The sequence below is a fragment of the Aquarana catesbeiana genome, linkage group LG05 (assembly GCF_042186555.1).
Source record: "Aquarana catesbeiana isolate 2022-GZ linkage group LG05, ASM4218655v1, whole genome shotgun sequence".
In the NCBI taxonomy this organism is placed as follows: Eukaryota; Metazoa; Chordata; class Amphibia; order Anura; family Ranidae; genus Aquarana; species Aquarana catesbeiana.
Window position 1 is genome coordinate 389182448 of NC_133328.1, and position 17817 is coordinate 389200264.

Below are 17817 nucleotides of genomic sequence, written 5' to 3' on the forward strand. Positions count from 1 at the left end.
ATGGGGAAACCCGTCTCTCCCACACTTGAGATCAGTCCTAGACCCTGTGATCTGGGCTAACTTTGGTATCGCTACCCTTAACCACATATTTAAAGATGGCTCCTTATTAACTTTTGACCAGTTAAAACAGGGATTTAACTTGCCCAACCGAATGCTCTTTCGTTATATGCAGTTGCGTCACGCAGTCAGGGCACAATTCCCCAATCCAATTATGCTGGAATCACACTCAGTTGAGCGCCTCCTGATCTCTAAAAATGCAGATAGGATCCTCTCTATCTACATTCGGATATCGGGGCACAAAGCCACCAAGATGACCCAACCATGCCAGACGTGGCAAGCTGATATCCCAGGTAAGGATGCTGAGGACTGGGAGGAGGATATACCACAATTTATTCCTATGCTGATTTCAGCTAGGGGTAGATTTATTCAATAGAAATTCTTACATAGGGTGTATTATACCCCACAAAGATTTTCCATTATATGTGTCCAGGGTTGACCCACATTGTTCTAGGTGTGGAACGGAGGTTGGCACATCTCTACACATGGTATGGTCTTGTCCTGCCCCCAATCTTATTGGCGTGGGGTTGTGGAAGAGTTGGGAGCCCGAATGCAACTACGAGTTTCCCTGGATCCAGCCTTCTTACTGTTAGGAGTTGGCTCTCCAAAAGAGGTTTCCTTTCATCAGCACTGCTTGCTCTACTTTGCAACGTTCTATACACGGAAACTGATCCTACTTAAATGGTAGACACCTGTGGCCCACACGGCCAGGCAGTGGAGAGAGCTGGTGAACCAGGTGCTGCCCCTTTATAAACTGACGTATATGGGTCGGAACGTCCCGAAAAAGTTTACTAAGATTTGGGGTAAATGGATTGAGGCGAGAAGACTGACTCTGCGATTACCAGGTGTGCCCCCCCCCTCTCCCCCCCCCCCCCCCTTTCTCGTACCCCCCCTTTGCCTCCTATCTTTTCCCTTCCAAGGGGAAATATCTGTTTACACTTTTTTCCTTTTTGATTGATGAGGGTTTTCTTTATATGTTGTGCCTATTGCGGTCAGAGACCCCGGCACTTACTAGTGTTTTGAAATTTTAATCTGTACTTATTCTGTACCAACTTACTGTATGTTTTTAAATTGTTTTATTTTGCTCTGTTAATCTATACAAAATAAACTGCATCTGTTGAAAAAAAATAATTTTTTTTTTTTTTTACCAAAGGTGTCTGGTGAACCAACTGCGTGAAAATATGTTGCTTAAAGAGGAGGTCTGCTGAAAAAAAATATTAAAAACCAGCAGCTACAAATACTGCAGCTGCTGACTTTTAATATATGGACACTTACTTGTCCAGGGAGCCCGCGATGTCGGCAGCCGAAGCCGATCCATCCTTCGGCTCTCAGCTGCTGCCGCCGCCATCCTCAGTAAGGGAATAAGGAAGTGAAGCTGTGCGGCTTCACTTCCTGGTTCCCTACTGCGCATGCGTGAGTCGCGCTGCGTGTCCTCTCAGGTCCCTGCTGTGTTCTGGGACCTGTGCGTCTCCCAGAAAACAGCGAGGGAGGACGGGGTAGGCGCCGGAAGTGGCATAGATCACCGCAAGCTCTGCGGTGATCTATGCCAGGAAGTGGGAGCAAATGCCTGTATTAGACAGGTATCTGCTCCCTCCTCCCCCCTGAAAGGTGCCAAATGTGACACCAGAGGAGGGGGGAGGAATCCAAAAAGGGGAAGTTCCATTTTTGGGTGGAACTCCACTTTAATAGCAAAGGCTGAGACCTTTTCCTGATGTCATACTTTGGAAAAAGTATGGCTGCAATAGGGCAGCACGGAATGGCAGAGACCATTTCTTCCTCTGTCTTTCATATATTAACTTATTTGTAACAACGTTCTATAAAGCAGTGCTGCTTTTCCTGTCCTGCAGAAAATGAATGTGTTTTTTTTTTAAAAAAACAATTGGAGGTGACTTCTATTCCAAAAGACTTTGTAGAAGTATGCACACTTGACGGTACAGCGTCAAGGCTCACTTCACTCAGCTGTGTTAGCGTTTGTGCTTTACACCGTCTGTGTAGCGCTTTGTAAAGGATAGCAAAAATGTTTTATTTAGACTAACTGCTCTCCCTCACTATCCCATATTGAAGTCCTTCTAGAGATCTTAGATCAGCAGGCAGTCTTGTCTGTGACAATTGTTTTATGCTGGTTTCACTGGCGCAGCATCAGAGGTCACAGTTGCAACCCCACCCATGTTCCAGGAAGCCTGGACGGCCTCCCTGTGACATTAAAGCGGGGTTCCACCCAAAAGGGGAAGCTCTGCTTATCTGTCAACCTGCTGTGCCTCCCACCCTCCACACTGTCTGTGTAAGGTAAGACGGGGCGGGGACGATGTGGAGGAGCTAAAGACATTAATGGAGGGGGGCTGAAGACAGTAATGGGGTCACAGAGGACAATAATGGAGGGGGACAGAGAACAATATTGGGGTCACTGAGGACATAATGGAGAGGGCGGGGCTCAAGACAGTAATGTAGGGGCTGAGGACAGTAATGGGGGAGCTGAGGACTGTAATGGAGGGGGGCTGAGGACCCTAATGGTGGGGGGGGGGGCTGAGGACAGTTTTGGAGTTACTGAGGACATTAATGGATGGGGGACTGATGACTGTAATTGGGTGTAGTGGGTTGAGACTGAGTAATGGGGGGGGGGTTAAGACTGAGGATTATAATGAGAAGGACAGTAATGTGAAAGGGAGTGACTGTGATGTGAAGGGGGGACTGAGGATGCTGATGTACGAATGGAATTGTGATATGAGACTTGTTTCAAGTGGTTGTAAACCCACGGGGAGAAGAAAAACCCCCAAAAAACCTGCAAGACAAAGGCATAATGAGCTAGTATGCATAGCATACTAGCTCATTATGATGTACTTAACTTAGATCGAAGCCCCCGCAGCGGCCCCGGCACACCTCTTTGGCCAGCGACATGTCTCCCGGGTTACGAGTCACTCCTGCACATGCGCGCGGAAGCTGCTGGTAACGGCACACTAGCTGAAGAAAAAACGGCAAGTACGAGCTGTCTCTTCAGTGCACGTGTGCCGATGACGTCGGCACATGCGTATACAGTGAATGTCTCCTAAACTGTGCAAGTTTAGGAGAAATTCATGGTAACTACAGGTAAGCCTAAGGCTTACCTGTAGGTAAAAGTGGTGGTAAAGAGTTTACAACCACTTTCAGATCTGTGCATTTGTGCGCGCACATTGTGGGTAGGCCCCATTAATTTTAATTGGCTGCCCTACCTGCAAGAAGAAAGTTCTGGCCTGACTTTTTTATTTTATTTATTTTTACATCTCCACACCAAGCCTCATGGTGCTTAAGCGCCATGTGATCTGGCATACAATAAAATGTAACATAGGCGCCGATTTGTGGAGGTGCCATGAAGAGGTCAGTGTGGGACAGCACTATGCCACACAGAACACCAGAACACCAAGTTCATGATATGGACCACTTATGTATTTGTACATGTTGATCATATCCACCCTTAATCTCCTCTTCTCAAGAGGGCATAGATTCAGTTCCTCAATTGCTTAAAGAGTTGCTTAAAGAGGAATTGCAGTCTGCGCACATAATTTGTAATAAAAACATCTTTGCCATTCTGAAGCTTCCCTCCAACCACTTTGCATATTATTTTATATATTCTGTACTTGCCAAACATGCTGCAGAAATATCCCTCCCCTGAGTCTGGCTGAAATCATTTTTACTGTGGACAGCTGAAGCTGCTGCCTGTTCACTTCCTGGATTTACAGAGGCACACCTCCTGGTCTGCAGCTCTCATTGGCCCTCTTATGACTTATCCCCCCTCCCTACCTGGCAAACTCTCACGAGAGAGAGCTGTGCATGATGTCATACACCTAGGCTTTTTACCAGACAAGAAACAAAGTGGGCTGTATAAGGTATTTACTGGCAGAAAAAAAAAATGTTTTACTATCCAAAGTTAAAACAACAAGGGCAGAAGATTTAATAGATGGAAAGATGAAAAAATGACTGAAGTTTCTGTTCTTGGAGTCCATTAAAGGAATCGGGTCCCACCCCTCTGAGTTTATGCCCATGTTCTTAGTACTGCTTTGTACTGCTTTGCTACAAACCTAAAGCATGCTGGGAATAGGAGGGGCTACCCTAAACTATTATTTTTATTTTTGTGCCAGTGTCGAATCCTGCTGGTGGTGGCAGTATCACAGTCTCTGAATTCAAGAATGTCTCAATGGACTCCAAGAAAAATATATTACAGTGATTACAGAAATCTATTATTTGCAGTTGCCTCCATAAAGTATAATCTGTGAAACAACATGGAGCTGCAGCTGCATGATTAAAGTAATACTAAACACACACTGTTTAATTTACATTGTCTTTTATTTCTGTATGTGGATAATGGCACTGTAATTATTTTAATAAACAAAAAAAATATAAGTACTTTTTTTTTAATCGACATACAGCTGTCACATGAGTCCTCTGCACAAAAAAAGCCTTTGTAGTACAGAGTAAAAATAATTATTATAAATAAACTGTTTTAAATTGTCATACAAATATATATTTGAAATCAAATCTTATTTTTTGGAAATAACATGGTGTGGGTGGACTTCTGCCAGTTACAGACTGTGTCAGGCCCTTCCAGCCTGTGTCTTAGAAAAAAGGTGGGTGAAACCTCCATTAATCTACATGTAATATCCCACCCCAATTGTGTTTAGCTGGTTAGTGGGCATGGCGAAGGAGGGAGGGAGTGGGCTTCACCACAGTGTATACACCCACATGTGTCTCTCTAGTCACATGGGCTGTTCAGCATAGAAACTCACTGGAAACTGAGCACGTGCAGAGTTGCAACCACGGCTGCAAGATCCCTAGCTTAATTGGGGACATGGACAGAAGGTGGATAGAGAGCAGCAGGATCAATCAGTTTTTTTGCAGAAATCGAATCTCATGGTGACTGAGTATGAACAGCATGTAATACAGCATTTATTGATAGTTTTTTATGATGTGTTGTAAGTGACACTTTAAGCGCTTGTGTTGATGCTTTCAGGAAATTTTGAGTTCCTTCACGGGTGCATGTAACCTGCATTTGACTTCATTGTAAACTTCATAAGGCTGCTTTGGCATGCTCATTGACTTGTATGCAGGAAAAAGCGGTTTTGATGCAAACAAAACCCATGTACACAGATTCTATGCCTGTCCCACATCTTTTCTTATAGAAGGTGTTCTGGAAGTCGGCATTTCTAGGTTATCCCTGTAAATGTTCTATTTTTAACATTTACATTGAAAAGACCTGTGTATCTTCATTATGCAACAACAAAAAAATGTAACATTAGGCTTCATGTACACACAGCCTACTTTGACTGCTGGTCGTGGGAATACTCAAAACAGTTTGCGGTTTCAAGCGGCCGGTGGTCAAAATGTATCTATCCTGAACGTGATTTTTCTGCGCTCAGTTGAGGGAGGTTAAAGTGGAGTTATACCCCAAAAAAAAATATTAATGTGCTTAAAAAAAATGAAAAAAAAAAAACATTTGGAGAAAATTTTTTTTTTTTTTTTTTTACTCACCTCTAAATGCCTGTTGCTACGGGGTCCCTCGTAGTCTGCCTCCTTCAGCTCCTGGGCTCCTTACGTCACTTCCCTCGGTGCAGGAAGGGAGATCCCCCTCTCCCCCCTCCCTCTAGGAGATCATCTGGGACACGTGACAGGTCCCAGATGATTGCGCAGCCAGTCATTAAGCGCAGCACGGCTCACGCATGCGCAGTGGGTGCCCGACTGTGAAGCCACAGCCGGGCGCCCACAGTTAAAATGCCGGTGCCGCTGAGCGGAGGGGGAGACGAGCGGGGCTTCGATCCCCCGCATCGCTGGACCCTGGGACAGGTAGGTGTCCGATTATTAAAAGTCAGCAGCTGCATATTTGTTGCTGCTGACTTTTTGTTTATTTATTTTTTTTAGTGGAAACACCGCTTAAAGCTCCCCTAACTGCAGCAGCTCCTAAACTTTGCTAAAAGCCTGTGTGTACATTGACACAGGCTTTTATGGTGTTATTGAGCTTTGGCTAAAAAACGCCAAAAGCTCCTAAACTCAAGTTTAGGAGCCATAGTGTACATGAAGCCTAAAGCAACAAATGTTGAAATCAAGTATTTACTTTTTTGTGTTGATTATATTTGGTGTAAGAGTTATGATTAGTTGAATTAATATCTGTTTTGTCTTACTTTAGGGAGTTCTTTGGGATTCAGTCAGATTACTGAAAGATTCTATAGCTGGTTACAACCTACAAGGTACTTTTGATTTCACAGATAATGCCGTAACTAGACACAAAGGCCTGGTCATGAAGAGCCTGATTTTTTTTTGCGCAACACTTCAGATTTGAGTATATGTTGACAATTATCAAGAGCTGACATCTGGATAATGTGACATCACATTATATTTATAGGAAAAGGGAGCATGTGAGCCACATATCCAAAACGTTGTCTCTTTTTTAGTTATAAAATATATGACAAGCGTTTGGTCTTATGCAGTAGATGATGCAAGGAGCAAAGCATTAATTACAAAGTGCAGTACCTGATAGCAGTAAATCAGAATTCACATTATTGATGTATTTGTACAAGATGGTTGAAGTGTTACACTCAGCACTATTGTAAAAAAAATGTGAATAATTAAGACTCTCCTCCAAACATATAGAAGGGTTTTTGGCTTATAAAGGTCTTTCAAAGTATAAAACTGCAAACTTGTCTAGCAGTGTTTGCAAGTTTACTGCTTGCTGGGGTGGGTAAAACCCAAATGACGGCGGCCACAAGAGTAGGTAAAAATGGTTGCAGCTAGTGTCAGCGTATTGCAGGCCTCAAAGTGTATCTGAACCGCAAAGCAGTAATATGATACTTTGCAGATTACTAGTCATTAGTTTAGTTGGTGAAGTTTTTTTTCCTTATTTTCAAGTTTCTTTTGCTTTATTTTTTGCCTGGCAATTCTGTAAATAACATACTTTGGGGTCTTTAAGATAGGCGGCTGGGTGGGTAGTAAAAACAAGCGGCTGAGCTTAAACCCCAGGCGAAAATAAGAGAAAGAAATACTAAAAAAGAAAACACATGCAACCTCACATCTAAGAATTAATAAGCTGCAGTATCATAAATGTTTGCTTTTGGGTTTAATACCTCTTTAAAGTAGTATTATTGAGCACATACAAAAAAATCCCCCATTAAACTATTAGCTAAAACTCTTACTCCAAAACTTGCTTCTGGCTCCAACTCCATCATTGCCATTTCCCTGAATGTCCGATCTTCACAGGAAAGTGTTAACAGTGGACAGGGCAGGCTAGGGCCAGTTAGTTTGGAGATGGGTGCTTTGTCTTTCTAAGCTATAGGGCTGTGTGTTCCTATTGATGCACACAGTGTAGGGAGACACAGCTCTAGTCTTTGCATGCAAGGGTGATTCCATAGGATGCATTAAGAGAAAAAGGGCCACCCTTGAAACTTGAAACCTAGGGCAGTGGTCGTGGCATCAGCTTAAACTGGAACATTGGCAAGGATTAAGAGATGAAGATGCTGCATACGAGGTAACTGATTTAAGTGGGTTAAATCAGTTAAAGTGGGTACAATAAGTTGTGGATGCCCAGCAATCGTATATTGTGTAAAGTTGTTGTGAACTATCTTAATTGGCTGCGTTTTAAAAATGTTATTTGATTAAACTGAAACGCATGCAGTATTTTTAAAGAGGAACTGTGGTCTGCTCACATAATTTGTAATAAAATCATCTTTGCCATAATTTGTAATAAAATCATCTGCCATAATTTGTAATAAATCATCTTTGCCATTCTGAAGCTTCCCTCCAGCCACTTTGCATATTATATTATACAAGTACTGTGATTCTGTACTTGCCAAATATGCTGCAGAAATCTCCCTCCACTGATTCTGGCTGCAACCATTTTAACTGTGGGCAGCTGAAGCTGCTGCCTATTCACTTCCTGGATTTTTGCAGACACACAGAGGCACACCTCCAGCTCTGCAGCTCTCATTGGCCCTTTTATGACCCCCCCCCCCCCCTTCCTGGCAAACTCTCATGAGAGTGAGAGAGCTGTGCATGATGTCATAAGCCTAGGCTTTTTACCAGACATGAAACATGAAGTGGGCTGTATAAGGTATTTACTGGCAGAAAAAAATGTTTTATTATTCAACGTTAAAACAAGTACAGAGAATTTGATAGATGGAAATTTGAAAAAATGACTGACATTTCGCTTTAAAATGCCAAAGCAGTTTCTAACTTTTTGCCTGGAAAAGCCCTGGTAATTTTTGGTGGTTTTACAAAGGCTCTTCAAAAAGGTTCCGCACTTTTTTTTTTTTAATTATAAAAGTTTAAAAAAAAAGCGTGGAAACTTTTTGGAGGATCCTTGTATATGGTTTAATGTTTTTATGATGGTTCTGTAAAAATAAGGCGGAAATATATATATTTTTTGGATTATGCTTATTCTAAAAAAAAACTTTTATAGACAGATTGAAATATAAAGGCTCTACAGCAGCAATTCCTACTTCATACATAACCAGTTCCTGAGTGTTCCAATACCAATGTACCTAAAATCATCGTAGGAATGGTTAACATTTAAAAGTAAGGCTGTTGGTACCTAAAGCTAAACTTTAAACTTGTGTTTTTCTGAACATTACATAGAAGATGAACTTATAGCATGGTCTCTTTCAAGCTTGATTTTGTTTTTGCATCCGGTAATAAAAATGGCTCTTTCATTAATGTTTTGTAACCATAGATATTTTTTCCCCTTTAGAAGTAGACAAGCAAAAACAATTGGACATATACCCCAAAACACATATTGTAATTAATACCAAGGAGACAAAGCATGTGAGGATTTATTTTGAAAATGAGCATGACATTGAAAGTGCTGTTGTTAAAACCTATGGGGAGGAAATGAAAATGGTAAGCATGATTTTTTTTTTTTTTGGTATAGGTAACGTGTAGGTATATAAAACCTATTCATAAATAATTGGGGCACACGCTTCACGGAAATTACCTGGAGGTCTGACAGCAGCTAGTGTTATCACCAGTCAGGAAATAGATGATGCTAAAAAGATTTTACAGTCTTAACCAGGGCACCAGAATAAAGTTTCAGTAAGGTCCCATTCACATATAGTGTGGTGATTGGCGGTTTTCCTCACTGGATGAACGTCAGTTACTGCTAGGCCACATAGAAAGCAATTCTCTTCTATGTGCCCTGTGAGTTGCTATTATTATTATTATACGGGATTTATATAGCGGCAACAGTTTGCGCAGCGCTTTACAATAAGAGAGCAGACAACACAGTTTCAATACAGGAGGAATCAGAGGGCCCTGCTCGTTAGAGCTTACAATCTAAGAGGTGGGGGGGGGGGGGGCGGGGCAAGTGATACAACTGGTAATAGCTGTGGGGGATGAGCTGATGGAGAAAATACAAGTACAGTTGTTAGATGGGAGCAGGATACAGTGGGGACGGAAAGTATTCAGACCCCCTTACATTTTACACTCTTTGTTATATTGCAGCCATTTGCTAAAATCATTAAGTTCATTTTTTTCCTCATTATTGTACACACAGCACCCCATATTGACAGAAAAATACAGAATTGTTGACATTTTTGCACATTTATTAAAAAAGAAAAACTGAAATATCACATGGTCCTAAGTATTCAGATCATCCTTGAGATGGTTCTACACCTTCATTTGAGTCCAGCTGTGTTTGATTATACTGATTGGACTTGATTAGGAAAGCCACACACCTGTCTATATAAGACCTTATAGCTCACAGTGCATGTCAGAGCAAATGAGAATCATGAGGTCAAAGGAACTGCCTGAAGAGCTCAGAGACAGAATTGTGGCAAGGCACAGATCTGGCCAAGGTTAGAAAAAAAATTTCTGCTGCACTTAAGGTTCCTAAGATCACAGTGGCCTCCATAATCCTTTAATGGAAGACGTTTGGGACAACCAGAACCCTTCCTAGAGCTGGCCGTCCGGCCAAACTGAGCTATCAGGGGAGAAGAGCCTTGGTGAGAGAGGTAAAGAGGAACCCAAAGATCACTGTGGCTGAGCTCCAGAGATGCAGTCGGGAGATGGGAGAAAGTTGTAGAAAGTCAACCATCACTGCAGCCCTCCACCAGTCGGGGCTTTATGGCAGAGTGGCCCGACGGAAGCCTCTCCTCCGTGCAAGACACATGAAAGTGCGCAAATGGAGTTTGCTAAAAAAAACACCTGAAGGACTCCAAAATGGTGAGAAATAAGATTCTCTGGTCTGATGAGACCAGGATAGAAGTTTTTGGCCTTAATTCTAATTGGTATGTGTGGAGAAAACCAGGCACTGCTCATCACCTGTCCAATACAGTCTCAACAGTGAAGAATGGTGGTGGCAGCATCATGCTGTGGGGGTGTTTTTCAGCTGCAGGGACAGGACGACTGGTTGCAATCGAGGGAAAGATGAATGCGGCCAAGTACAGGGATATCCTGGAAGAAAACCTTCTCCAGAGTGCTCAGGACCTCAGACTGGGTCGAAGGTTTACCTTCCAACAAGACAATGACCCTAAGCACACAGCTAAAATATTGAAGGAGTGGCTTCACAATAACTCCGTGACTGTTCTTGAATGGCCCAGCCAGAGCCCTGACTTAAACCCAATTGAGCATCTCTGGAGAGACCTAAAAATGGCTGTCCACCAACGTTTACCATCCAACCTGACAGAACTGGAGAGGATCTGCAAGGAGGAATGGCAGAGGATCCCCAAATCCAGGTGTGAAAAACGTGTTGCATCTTTCCCAAAAAGACTCATGGCTGTATTAGATCAAAAGGGTGCTTCTACTAAATACTGAGTAAAGGGTCTGAATACTTAGGACCATGTGATATTTCAGTTTTTCTTTTTTAATAAATCTGCAAAAATGTCAACAATTCTGTGTTTTTCTGTCAATATGGGGTGCTGTGTGTACATTAACCACTTAAGGACCAGCCTCGTTTTGGATTTTAGGTGTTTACATGTTTAAAACAGGTTTTTCTGCTAGAAAATTACTTAGAACCCCCAAACATTATATATGGTTTTTCTTCTAACACCCTAGAGAATACAATGGCGGTCATTGCAATACTTTTTTTTGCACCGTATTTGCGCAGCGGTCTTATAAGCGCACTTTTTTTGGAAAAAATTCACTTTTTTGAATAAAAAAATAAAACAACAGTAAAGTTATCCCAATTTTTTTTTTATATTGTGAAATATAATGTTACGCCAAGTAAATTGATACCCAACATGTCATGCTTGAAAATTGCGCCCGCTTGTGGAATGGCGTCAAACTTTTACCCTCAAAAATCTCCATAGGCGACGTTTAAAAAATTCTACAGGTTGCATATTTTGCGCTACAGAGGAGGTCTGAGGCTAGAATTATTGCTCTCGCTCTACCGGTCGCGGCGATACCTCACATGTGTGGTTTGACCACCGTTTTCATATGCGGGCGCTACTCACGTATACGTTCGCTTCTGCGCGCAAGCTCGTCGGGACGGGGGGGTTTAAAAATTTTTTTTTTATTATTTATTTTACAATATTTTATTTATTTTTACACTGTTTAAAAAAAAAAAAAAATTGTGTCACTTTTATTCCTATTACAAGGAATGTAAACATCCCTTGTAATAGAAAAAATCATGGCAGGACCTCTTAAATATGAGATCTGGGGTCAAAAAGACCTCAGATCTCATATTTACACTAAAATATGAGATCTGAAAAAAAAAAAAAAAAAAAGTAATTTAGAAAAATGACATTTGAAAAAATATGCCTTTAAGAGGCGTGGACGGAAGTGACGTTTTGACGTCGCTTCCGCCCAGCAGTGTCATGGAGACGAGTGAGCGCCATCTTGGCCTCACTCGTCTCCAGACACACCACGGCACAGGACGCGATCGCCTCCGCCGCTACCGACGGCTCCGGTAAGCGGCAGAGGGCACCGGATCGCGGCGGGAGGGGGGGGGCCCTCTCCCGCCACCGATAAAAGTGATCTCACGGCGAATCCGCTGCAGGGACCGCTTTTATCTGAAAGCCGGCCGCCGCACGAAAACGGGGATACCGGGGTTATGGCAGCTAGCTGCTGCCATAACAACGATATCCCCATTCAAACTTAGGACGTACATAGTCGTGCGGCGGTCGGGAAGTGGTTAATGAGGAAAAAAAAATGAACTTAAATGATTTTAGCAAATGGCTGCAATATAACAAAGAGTGAAAAATTTAAGGGGGTCTGAATACTTTCCGTCCCCACTGTAGGCTTCTCTGATGAGGGGGGTTTTCAGGGATCGTCTGAAAGCAAACAGAGTAGGAGACGGTCAGACAGATTGGGGTAGGAAGTTCCATAGGATAGGAGAGGCTCGAGAAAAGTCCTAGAAGTGAGTATGGGAGGAGGTGACAAGGGAACTAAAGAGCAGGAAGTCTTGGGAGGAATGAAGAGAACGATTAGGTTGGTATTTTGAGACTTGGTTAGTGATGTAGCTGGGGGCAGAGTTTGGATGTCTTTGTCATTTTATTGCAGCGCACAAGAAGGCAGCACATGTCACCACATAACGGTGCCACGCACCCTGCTGCTGTGCAGGGACATGAATAAAGTTGGCACAAAAAATAAAAACATTCATCACACCGCCCTTACCGACTTCTAACTGTAGCCAAAACTAACAGCTACCTGCACACTAAACTGCTCCAGTTTAGTGTGCCGGTAATGTGAACAGGCCTCAAATCGTCTTCTGCTGTTAACAAGTCAGTAAAATTATATTCTAGTAAAAATATTTTTATTCAATTTTTCTAAGGATTCCAATTATTTCAAAAGATAACAATAAAGCATCCAATCTGCCCACACGGGCTTGGAATGACAACAGAAAACAGAACAGAGCTTCATGTGTTGTCAAACAAAAAAGGTAAAATTAGAGGTGCACCGAAATTTCGGCTGCCGAAAATTATCAGACGAAATCTGTTTTTTTTTTTTTCATTCGGCTGAATGAAAAAAACAGCCGATACCAAAAGGGGGCGTGGTCCACCCTGGGTGCCGCCCATTGCGGGAGTGTCATCCTGGCGCGCCCAGTCCTCCACTCTCTCCTCCTCTCCTCCCTCCTCCTCCTCCTCCTCCCCTCGCCACGATCTCCGTGTGTCACGGAGCTGAATTGCCCAGCTGTAGTAACAGTGTCCCGCCTCCTGTGATAGACGGCACACTGATCCAATGGTGGGACATTGAATCAGCATGACATGATTACAGGAGGCGGACCATTGTTACTGCGGGCCCAGGCAATTCACATCCAGCCCTGTGACACACGGAGATTGCTGCTGATGCGGGCACAGGCAGGCTGCAAATGATGGGCTCTGGTAAAGCTGGGCACTGGCAAGCTGCATATGACGAGCACTGGTGGGGCTGCTGGGCACTGGCTGGCTGCATATGACGGGCACTGGTGAGGGTGCTGGGCACAAGCACTAGTGAGGCTGCATGTGACGGGCACTGGTGAGGCTGCATGTGACGGGCACTGGTGAGGCTGCATGTGATGGGCACTGGTGAGGCTGCATTGATCTCTTGCATCATGTCTGCTAGAGGTGCACCGAATAGAAATTTTGCTACTACTATTAGCAGTGTGTTTAAGTAAGAGATCGCAGACATGATACAAGAGATGGTTAGAGACTGCAGACTGCATTTTTCTTGACCTTTTCTTGCACTAAAGGTGCTAATAATGGCCAACAATAAATTCATATTAATTTAATCTGATGATATTAATTAAAAAGTTGAACATAATACAATTTTATATATAAAAATATAAATGTTTTTTAAAAACTGTCATTTTTGGTATCGGTTTCGGTTTTCGGCCTAGTGCATCCTTCATTTTCAGTTTCGGCACCAAAATTTCCATTCAGTGCACCCCTAGGTAAAAGTAGCAATGATTATGTTCAGGAAGCATGAACAGCTGAAAAACAACATCCAGGAATATCCACAAGGATATCCATGTCAAGCTTGGACAAGCTATTTCCCTGAAGTGGTGCAATATAGGTTACGCACTCAAAGAGCATAAGAAAATCAACAAGAACAAGAGAGGGGGCAAAACCCCAGGAGGAGAAGAAAGAAGGGAAAAACAAAGCGAAGAAAGAGGGGTGGTAGAAAGGGGGAGCCAAGTGAAGAGAAAAGCGAGGGAGGAAGGGCAATAGGGATATGGACTCAGGATCGTCAGGCGGAGCGGTCACGGCTATCCAATACTAGCTGGAGGAAGTAGGGGGAAGGCATATTGAAGCCAAGGTTCACAAATCTTTAGGAGGTTGGCGAGAGAGTACTTAAAGTGGTAGTAAAAGCTCATTTGTGATTTTTACCTATAGGTAAGGGGGGGTTGTTGAGTGCTGTAGATCATTTAGTATAACTTTTAAATATAGCAGAGGCCAATATGGTCCTCCTTGCCTTGAGACAGTCTTTCTTGCAATTGTATTCATGTACTCTACACATTTTTGTTTTGTTCAAGGTAATCAGAAATCAAGATACTAATAATGAAAGTGCAAGTCGAGCAAATTCTCCAACTTCTATTGGTAAGCTGAGCTTGTGCAAAATCGTTAAGTTTTATATGTAAGTTTAACTGTCTAAAGCCGGTCATAGACGATTCGAATTCCTGCTGAACTGGCCAAGATTCGAACCATGTATGGGCAGGCTGTGTGTGCCCAGGTTGATTGATCAACCAGCCTGTCGGATTTTTAACTGCTATCAATAATCACTGTCTTCTCCCAGTGGGGACTGCTTCTGCGTGTCAGAAGAACTCATTGGCTCGGGAAGATGGATTCCCCTTTCAGCACTGTCTGTGTTGATGGGGGAATCAAGCAAGTTTTTTTTCAAAAATTTGCTCCGTCTATGACCAGCGCAATGCTTTTATATCAGGGGTGTCCAACCTTTGACCTTACTGGTCCACATTGGAAGAAGAAGAGGAATTGTCTTGGGCCACACATAAAATAAACCAAAAATAAGGATAGCTGATGACCAGAAAAAGTCAGGCAGATCACAAGTTAACGATCACTGGTCTAGAAAATGTACCTACAGTGGTGCAAAAAAGTATTTAGTCAGCCATCAATTGTGCAAGTTCACCCACTTAAAAAAATGAGAGGGGCCTGTAATTGTCATCATAGGTATACCTCAACTATGAGAGAAAAAATGTGAAAACAAATCCAGATAATCACATTGTCTGATTTTTTTTTTTTTTTTTTTAAATAATTTATTTGCAGATTATGGTGGAAAATAAGTATTTGGTCACCTAGAAACAAGCAAGATTTCTGTCTCTCACAGACCTGTATTTTCTTCTTTAAGAGGCTCCTCTGTCCTCCACTCATTGCCTGTATTAATGGCACCTGTTTGAACTTGTTATCAGTATAAAAGACACCTGTCCACAACCTCAAACAATCACACTCCAAACTCCACTATGGTGAAGACCAAAGAGCTGTCGAAGGACACCAGAAACAAAATTGTAGACCTGCACCAAGCTGGGAAGACTGAATCTGCAATAGGCAAGCAGCTTGGTGTGAAGAAATCAACTGTGGGAGCCATAATTAGAAAATGGAAGACATACAAGAACACTGATAATCTCCCTCGATCTGGGGCTCCACGCAAGATCCCACCCCGTGGGGTCAAAATGATCACAAGAACGGTGAGCAAAAATCCCAGAACCACAGGGGGGGACCTAGTGAATGACCTGCAGAGAGCTGGGACCAACGTAACAAAGGCTACCATCAGTAACACACTACGCCTCCGGGGACTCAGATCCTGTAGTGCCAGACATGTCCTCCTGCTTAAGCCAGTACATGTCCGGGCCCGTCTGAGGTTTGCTAGAGAGAATTTGCATGATCCAGAAGAGGATTGGGAGAATGTCATATGGTCAGATGAAACCAAAGTAAAACTGTTTGGTAGAAACACAACTCGTGTTTGGAGGAAAGAGAATGCTGAGTTGCAACCAAAGAACACCATACCTACTGTGAAGCATGGGGGTGGCAACATCATGTTTTGGGGCTGTTTCTCTGCAAAGGTAACAGGACGACTGATCCGTGTACATGAAAGAATGAATGGGGCCATGTGTTGTGAGATTTTGAGTGCAAACCTCCTCCCATCAGCAATAGCATTGAAGATGAAACGTGGCTGGGTCTTTCAGCATGACAATGATCCCAAACACACCGCCTGGGCAAACGAAGGAGTGGCTTCATAAGAAGCATTTCAAGGTCCTGGAGTGGCCTAGCCAGTCTCCAGATCTCAATCCCATAGAAAACCTTTGGAGGGGATTGAAAGTCCGTGTTGCCCAGCAACAGCCCCAAAACATCACTGCTCTAGAGGAGATCTGCATGGAGGAATGGGCCAACATACCAGCAACAGTGTGTGACAACCTTACAGAAAACGTTTGACCTCTGTCATTGCCAACAAAGGATATATAACAAAGTATTGAGATGAACTTTTGATATTGACCAAATACTTATTTTCCACCATAATTTGCAAATAAATTCTTTCAAAAATGTTTTCAATGTGATTGTCTGGATTTGTTTCCACATTTTGTCTCTCATAGTTGAGGTATACCTATGATAATTACAGGCCTCTCTCATTTTTTTTAGTGGGAGAACTTGCACAATTGATGGCTGACTAAATACTTTTTGCCCCACTGTATCTGAGTATTAAAACTTAATTTTTTGTAATTTTTTTTCATTATAAAAGTAAAAGATGGCAACATAAAACGAGTGCGATATTTAACACTGTTTTTGATAAACTAACGCATCTATATCTAGTACAATGGATGTAGTAGCAATTCTCAATGAATTCCAAGGTGCTCATCAGCTATTTTGGTTCTAATTTTGCCCTTCTTGTGCTTCATCCTTGAAAATAGTTGCTCACAAATAAAGGTGCTGCCAAAAACTGATGACATGAATAAAGTGTGATTGTGAGGAGTGGGAGATTTCTCATTGGGAAGATAAAACGTATAAAAATCCGGTAAATAGACTCTATCAGTTTTTTCTTTGGCCACATGTGTTTGCAAAGTGTAAACATATTTTTAAAATAAATTCATGTTGGACGTCCCTGCTTTTATAAATGTAGGCGTTAAAAGATTTTTGTGATTTTTACCATGAGCACCAATGAGGCCTTCCTTTAAAGCTTCAGCATTGTAATTAAAAGTCTGATAATTTAGCAGAAATTACTATTTAGATCATTTTCTGATATTTCGGAATATTTCTGTATATAGCGTAACCTCCTGGTCACAGGACCAAGAATTTTAATATTCTACTGCACTAGACTTGTGTCTATTATTTTAATGTCTGAGAATAAAACCTAAGACCTCTTGGGTACTAAAACGGGGAAACCTTGGATGGAATTCTGTGCTAGCATCTTGTTACACAATTTGTTTTCTTGAACTTTTCCCAAAACACTTACACAAATATGTCCAGTGGTGTGGCGGAATATTTTCCTTCTAGTAAGTCTCTACATGAAAAAAACATAACTTTATGAGTAAGGTGAAGCTTTGCTGACTTCCATCATCCAATTATGTGCAAGCAAAAATACTGTGATTGGGTATTATTTGCAAAGTGAAGCTAAAGGGAAATTCCTTTGCAAAGTGAACAGGCTATTTGCCTTTAGTAAATCAACTTATATGTGTAAAGGTCCGCCACCCGTTCAGTTTTAGTGACCGCTACTTTAGTGCTCTGCACCCTCAGCAGTAGCCACCTTTTGGGGGAAGCTGTTTGTGTTTACTCTATTTTATGGGGCAAAAAGCTTTTTTTTTTTTTTTTTTTTTTTTTTGCATCAGCTTATTGAATCTGAACAGAGGTGGTTGTTTTCAAAAGAAGTGTTGATAGTCTTAAACTA

The 17817-nt window shown here is 42.2% G+C and overlaps 1 protein-coding gene across 1 annotated transcript in view; it reads left to right on the forward strand.

The window, feature by feature from the left end:
* Positions 1-17817, forward strand: part of SYCP2L (synaptonemal complex protein 2 like) — a 256224-nt gene that overhangs the window by 68006 nt on the left and 170401 nt on the right. The window contains exons 13-15 of the mRNA XM_073632795.1: positions 6209-6269; positions 8762-8910; positions 14459-14522. Coding sequence (XP_073488896.1) covers positions 6209-6269; positions 8762-8910; positions 14459-14522 — 274 coding nt within the window. The remainder of the gene's footprint in view (positions 1-6208; positions 6270-8761; positions 8911-14458; positions 14523-17817) is intronic.